Source organism: Saccopteryx leptura, chromosome 13 (genome assembly GCF_036850995.1).
Source record: "Saccopteryx leptura isolate mSacLep1 chromosome 13, mSacLep1_pri_phased_curated, whole genome shotgun sequence".
NCBI lineage: Eukaryota > Metazoa > Chordata > Mammalia > Chiroptera > Emballonuridae > Saccopteryx > Saccopteryx leptura.
In genome coordinates, this window is record NC_089515.1 from 30,522,627 (window position 1) to 30,529,772 (window position 7,146).

The 7,146-nt window shown below is 57.7% G+C and overlaps 1 protein-coding gene across 1 annotated transcript in view; it reads left to right on the plus strand.

Annotated features, from left to right (window-relative positions):
* SLIT1 (slit guidance ligand 1) overlaps positions 1-6,124 on the plus strand; it is a 193,415-nt gene extending 187,291 nt beyond the window's left edge. The window contains exons 35-37 of the mRNA XM_066355591.1: positions 864-1,152; positions 1,887-2,098; positions 2,955-6,124. Of these exons, the coding sequence (XP_066211688.1) occupies positions 864-1,152; positions 1,887-2,098; positions 2,955-3,193 (740 nt within the window). The 3' untranslated portion in view covers positions 3,194-6,124. The remainder of the gene's footprint in view (positions 1-863; positions 1,153-1,886; positions 2,099-2,954) is intronic.
* Positions 6,125-7,146: the final 1,022 nt, after the last annotated feature.

Consider the following 7,146-nt stretch of genomic DNA (forward strand, 5'->3'; position numbering starts at 1 on the left):
CAGACGAACCGAGGAGGATATGGGCTTGAGTTGGGACTGAGGCCTAGCTGGGGGAGGAGGAGGAGGATTGTCCCAGCTGTCTTCTGCACTGTGGGCTTCTTTCCTCTTGGCTTTGGGCCGTAAGGAGCTTGTCATTGTTCAGGGTCCATTCCCCTCAAGGCCCAGAGTTGCTGCGAGGCCCACATACCGAGTCCCTGCATCAGCTGGGGACTGCCGAGCTGGCCTTAGAGGCTTTGCAGCGAAGTGGCCTCGTCCACCACCTGTGGGCTTTCCAGGTCCCGACGAGCAGGTTCTGGGTGCAGCGGGGCTGTCTCAGTGCTGTGGGGGCCTCGCCTAGGCACTGGGCAGGCGTGAGGGATGGAGAACCCGGGCTTTAATCCCAGCTCTGCTACTGACTAGTTGTGCAACTTCAGGCCAGTCACAGAGTCCGGTGCATCCAGTGGGGTCACTGTGAAGTGGTAACCACAAAAGCAGATGACAAAGTACCATACGCCTGAGTTCTAAGCCCCAGTTCTCTGCTGCTTCTGGGGCCTCTGGGAGGTAAACACAGGCATTCCAGAGGGAAGGAGGGCACCCTGGGAAAGGGCAGCCAGACTCAGGCACCGGGCCTCTTCTGCTGGCTGGCTGCCCCCAGGCCTGGTGCCCCAGGCTCCGACCACAGGGAAAGCAGCTTCCCTGTTTCTTCTGGGGAAGCAGTCCAAGCACTCCAAGGTGGCAGAGGTCCTTGGCCTGGGGTCGCAGAGACAGGACAGAGGCCAGGGGCAAGAAGGAACACTGGAGATGCCCAACAGAACTCAGAGGTAGGTGCCAGGCACTGTCCAAGCCCGACTCGGCTCAGCTCCGCCCCCTCCCCTCCGTCCCAGGGATGCCAGTGGACGTGAACTCGGCCGCCTTCCGCCTGTGGCAGATTCTCAATGGCAGCAGCTTCCACGGATGCATCCGAAACCTGTACATCAACAACGAGCTGCAGGACTTCACCAAGACGCGGATGAAGCCGGGCGTGGTGCCGGGCTGCGAGCCCTGCCGGAAGCTCTACTGCTTGCACGGCATCTGCCAGCCCAACGCCACCCCGGGGCCCGTGTGCCACTGCGAGGCCGGCTGGGGGGGCCTGCACTGTGACCAGCCAGCTGAAGGGCCCTGTCATGGCCACAAGTGAGCCTGCGCTGGGTTCAGGGAGCCCCCATGCCCTGCCCACCTGAAAACTCCCTTCCCTTCCCTGCACGTTCCCATTCCCTGTGGTGAAGAGAGACAGTACTTTCAAATCCCAAAATTGGAACATGTGGCCTAACACAGGGTTTTATTCTTTTTTTCTGTTTTTCAAATTTTATTGACAGGAGATGCCCGTAGGGACAAACACAGACTCACATTTTGCTCCCTGTGTTTCTTTTTTATTTATTTATTTATTTATTTTTATTTTTCTGAAGCTGGAAATGGGGAGAGACAGACAGACCCCCGCATGCGCCCGACCAGGATCCACCCGGCACGCCCACCAGGGGGCGGTGCTCTGCCCCTCCAGGGTGTCGCTCTGCTGTGACCAGAGCCACTCTAGCGCCTAGGGCAGAGGCCAAGGAGCCATCCCCAGCGCCCGGGCCATCTTTGCTCCAATGGAGCCTCGCTGCAGGAGGGGAAGAGAGAGACAGAGAGGAAGGGGGGGGGGTGGAGAAGCAAATGGGCGCTTCTCCTATGTGCCCTGGCCAGGAATCGAACCTGGGTCCCCCGCACGCCAGGCCGACGCTCTACCGCTGAGCCAGCCGGCCAGGGCTCCCTGTGTTTCAATCTGGGAACAATATCCCATGATGCCAAGACTGGGGGTGTGGGGTACCCTCGGGCAGGCCTTGGACTGGCTCTGGCCTATTGCAATTAGTGTTTTTCTCTGTCCCCTCTAGGTGTGTCCACGGGAAGTGTGTGCCCCTCGATGCTCTCTCGTACAGCTGCCAGTGCCAGGATGGGTACTCGGGGGCCCTGTGCAACCAGGCCGGGGCACCTGCAGACCCGTGTGGGGGCCTGCAGTGCCTGCACGGCCACTGCCAGGCCTTGGCCACCAAGGGGGCACACTGTGTGTGTGACCCTGGCTTTTCGGGCGAGCTCTGTGAGCAAGGTCAGGGGCCCCCCTCCTGATGGGTCCTCTCCAGGGTTCCTCCTCACAACTGGCTTTAGCAACGTGGTGTTTTCTTCCTCCCAATCTCAGTAACCCTCTGTGCTCCCCTCCTGCACCTTAGGCTGCCACTGGGCTTTGGTGCCCCCCACCCTCTGGGCTCTGAGTCCCACCCCCAGACAGGGCCCCATCTCTCCCTGGCCCAGCTTTTCCTGCAGCCCCCTTATCTGGGGTAAGTGCCCCTTCGGGCTGGGGTCTCTCCTTACCGAAGAGACCACCAGGGGAGCAGCTCCTACCCAAATCTCTGCATTCTTGGCCCTATCACCTGGGGGCCAGAACGCAGCAGGAAGTCTGAGGATTGGGGACTCCTTCCCAGGGCCCTCCCTGGTCTGCGTGACCGAGATGCTTCTGCTGGAATAGAGAGTGCTGCGTGGGGCGGGAGAAGTCTTGAGAATCCAGGACTCAGGCACCTTAGGGTCCCCTAGGCCACACCCTCCCAGCACGAATCCCTTCTCTAGCACTATCGCCTCCCAGGCCTCCAGTCTCTTCTCGCGCTCGGGGGCAGCTGGCTGGAGCCCGGCCACCCAGTCTGTGCTGGAGGGCCTGGCAGCCCGAGTCTTCCCTTCCCACTGAGTGCACTGTGGGCCCAGGAGGAGGCTGTCCGTGTGCATGCTGGGCAGGGAGGATGCTGGGGACAGGGCGGGTTCTGAGATTGAGAGGACCCGTCTGAGGATGCTGCCCTCCACCGCCTCCCTCCCCTCACCCCTCTCTCCTCTCTCCTCTTCCTTCTGCCTCCCAGGAGGCAGCACTGGCCCGTACTTGTGCCCTGAGGCTTTCTCTTGGTGTCTGTCCCATCCAGAGTCCGAGTGCCGGGGGGACCCTGTCCGGGACTTTCACCAGGTCCAGAGGGGCTATGCCATCTGCCAGACCACGCGCCCGCTGTCGTGGGTGGAGTGCCGGGGCGCCTGCCCGGGTCAGGGCTGCTGCCAGGGCCTGCGGCTGAAGCGGAGGAAGTTCACCTTCGAGTGCAGCGACGGGACCTCCTTTGCTGAGGAGGTGGAGAAGCCCACCCAGTGTGGCTGTGCCCTCTGTGCTTAGTGCCCAGCGCTGATGGGGCGGGGGGAGGGCTGCTGAGAAGCACGGCCGCCAGGAGACCTGGGCTGGGCTTGGGCCATCACCAGCGTGGCTCATGGGCGGCCGGACCTTCTTGGGTGGGCTGAGGCCCACCTCTTAGGGTCCGGGCAGCTTTTCTCAAGCCGGCCCCAGCAGCTGGGGGCTGAGCAGGTGGGCGAGGCCTGGCTGCAGACCGCCCTCTCTGGAAGTGCCTTGCACAAATAGGCACTTAATAAATATTTGTTGAATGAATACGTGCATGAGGTCAGGCCAAGAAGTGCAGAATAGTGACACTCCCTCCTTGCCTGCTACCTGGGTCTGAAGAAGGAACTAGCCCTTCCCAAACCAGCCTCTGCCTCCTGTCTGTGGCCCATGCTGGCCCCAGGGCCCCTCGCCCCCTACAGGTAACCTTGAAGGACTCAGCCTCCCAGCCTGGCTCTCTGCTCCTTCTGCTACACGGCCTCTGTGGGTAGTGGGCCAGGTTCTGGAGGGGATGGGCCCCTCCTGCTGGCCAGGAAGGGACTGACCCTTGCCCCTGAGCTGATTGGCAGGCAGAGAACCCTCCGAAACGAGGCCTGGGGTGGAGGTGGGTCTTAGGACCAGACCTCTGAATCCTAAAGTTATGAGATGACCATTGTAGCTTCAAGGAGGGGGCTTACTTGGAGGAAACAGTCACTGGGACTTATTGGGGTGGCAGACCCCACCAAAAATGACAGGGGGGGGTTCTTGGTTTCAGAAGAATAAACATTACCACCTCCAGACATAAGCCAGCAAAAGGGCGCTGGTCCTGGGCTTCCCCAGCCATTAGCCCATTAGCCCATTAGCCCGCTGCTGGCGAGCCCCCGGCAGGGGGACAGGGTGGAGGGGCGTGGCCTCGGCTGCTTGGCCGGGGATGAGTTTCCTCTTGAGCTGATGGGGTTTAGCACCCCTCACGCTGCAGACCAGTGGGGAGCAGTGGTCCAGGCATCAGGAAACCTGCTGGCTCTGTCACTCTGGGGAAATTTCTTCCCTGTGGGCCTCACTCTCAGCTCAGGAGGGGACGGAAAGCAACTAAAGCAGTGGAGCCCCTCCGACTGTGGCTCCTGGAGGGAAGGCGCAGGAGCTAGAAGATCCTTTATTAACCACATCAACAAGTATTTATGTGCCTGACCGGGGCTGGGGACTGTGGGTGTTCTGCCCTTGAGGACACATGCCAACTAGTCACAGGGGCGACCAGGACACTCAGGAACAGAGTGGAGCCGAGTGTGGGCTCCAACCACAGCCTCGGCCCTGGCTGGAGCTCGCCATAGGCTTTTGCAAGGACTCGGTATTTGAAGAGTCACTGAATATGTGACTGTATGACTACAAATGCTTCCTCCATGCAGAATGAAAACCTAGAAAGACGATCTTTGAGCTTAAATAGCAAGTTGGCTGGCACGAAGACAGGGTACACTCTCTTGTCTCAGATGTCTCTCCAAGACAATGTACCCTGGGGGAACCCAGGGGGGTGAGCACACCCTTTTCCTGGCTCCTTCCATCTGCAAACAGAAGGCAGGGGTGGGGAGTGCGCCTCTGTCCTCAGCCACCATGGCAGTTGGGGGGGGTGCTGCAGGCTGGTGAGGGCTTTGCTGCTCAGTAGTCGAGGGCAGGAGCCGCCGGTGACTGTGGGAGCCTGGCATGTCCCACTACACCAGGACTCAGGCCAATGAATTTAGTCTGGGGACCCCTGGAATGGGAATAGGACCCTGCCTGGCCTAATTGGGGTGGTGCCCTCACCAGGCACTGGGCTCTGTCTTCATGGAGCTCTGACAGGACCGCAGTGCCCCTGCCCCTGTGGACAGCTGCGTGGACCTCGCTGTATAGCATGCCGGTTGTACCTAGAGTTTCTGGGCCCCGAGGGACTCTCAGAATAGCTAGCACCAGGGTGGGCAGGCAGGACAGTTCAAGTGCAGCTAGTTTGTTCCTTCCGTGGAACAGAGGCGTTCTCGGACCCACCAACCCTGAGTAACACCTTCCCCTGGCCACCACCATTCCTTACCGCTTGGAGAAGCACTTTCCCAGGCTGGAGGGGCCCTGATTGGCAGGGGCCTCTTTACTTTGCAGGAAGTAGAAAGGACACCTGCAGACAGGTGATGGCTGCCAGGAGTTCTGCAGCCCGAGTGCCATGCGGTGGGAAGGGCAGAGGACGGAGTATTCACAGGGAACACCCTGTGAGCTCGCTGTTGGCCCTGCTGGCCTCTCCACAAGGCCCCGGCCCAACCCAGCTTCTACACTTGCTCTTGATTGAGCAGGAAAATTGGGAAATACCACAGGGGTGAGAGCAGCAAGGGGCTAGAAGAGCCATGCACCCCAGGACCAAGTTTTCCTCAACTCAGCCACCAACCTGCCAGTTGCTAAGGACCCGAATCCACTCATCTCGCCTGCTCACATCTGGGCCCGCTGAGTCCCAGAGGGTACCACGAAATCATCTATCTGAGAAGTCATCTCCACAACTTGCCATCCCTTTGGTGAAGACCTTCAGTTCACTTGGACATTGCCATTGTCTGTTCCCATTCAGAACACACCGAAGAGACGCCAGCAGGTGAGTCCCGAGCTGGCTGCTCCTCGGGCGGCACTGCCGGCCACAGCAGCCCGGGCTCCCTGCGACGGTGTCTGAAGGTGGAAAAGGCCGGACTTTGTTTCCTCTTTGCCTGTTGTTAGCCTAACCACAAAAGTATCTCTTTATACAGAATACTTAACAGATTCTAATATATATTTGTATTTCATTTTGTTATAGTATTTTTATATGTTAAAGTCAACATCCACTGTCTCGTTTGATTTTCAGATGCTCTGTAGTCGTGACATTCTGTTTGGGGGTTTCTGCAGCCTCGTTTGGGTCTTTTAGAGAGACTGGTTTTAGAACAGGACCGTGAGGGAGCCACACCTGCCCTTTGCCTAGAAGTGTTGCTTTAGAACATGTTGAATATTGTCTGTTGTCTTTCATGTGAACATGACATTGATTCACTCAGGTTCTGCCTTGTTGATTTCTTTTTCTGAACTGAGGGTGAGTGGGGGCTGCTGACACGCACCCTGCTGGGTTCAAGGGCTTCTATAGGCTGCCCACACACCAGCCACGGTCCGCCGATGGCTCCCAGCTATGACACGAATGGGACGTCTTCCTGAACTGGCAAAGGAGGTTTGTTCTTCCTGCAGACAGAAGGAAAGGTCTGGGAGACAGCCGGGTCACGGTTCCCTGGGGCCCAGTGTGACGGCAGCGCCCGGCACTGCTCAGCACACATGGAGAGCTGGGAGGCTGCTCATCTCCCTCCCCTTCATCTCACACCCCACGTTTTATAAGTCTGTGTAGAGCCACACCCATATTTAACCTGGCACTGAAGGTTTCAGAGTTTCAGGGCAACAGATTAGAAAGTAGTGTGGCTTCTCAGACTATCGTGTAAGGCAGGGGTCCCCAAACTACAGCCCACGGGCCGCATGTGGCCCCCTGAGGCCATTTATCCGGCCCCTGCCACACTTCTGGAAGGGGCACCTCTTTCATTGGTGGTCAGTGAGAGGAGCACATTGACCATCTCATTAGCCAAAAGCAGGCCCATAGTTCCCAATGAAATACTGGTCAGTTTGTTGATTTAAATTTACTTGTTTTTTATTTATTTATTTTTTGTTCTTTATTTTAAATATTGTATTTGTTCCCGTTTTGTTTTGTTTTTTTACTTTAAAATAAGATATGTGCAGTGTGCATAGGGATTTGTTCATAGTTTTTTTAATAGTCCGGCCCTCCAATGGTCTGAGGGACAGTGAACTGGCCCCCTGTGTAAAAAGTTTGGGGACCCCTGGTGTAAGACTATCCTGCCTGTTGCCAGGAGAATGGTTCTGAGGGATCAGTGGAAAAAGGAGGCAAACATACTGCTACAGTGGTTCTTCAATGATTTCCAACTACATACAAAATTGCACGCAGGAGTTCT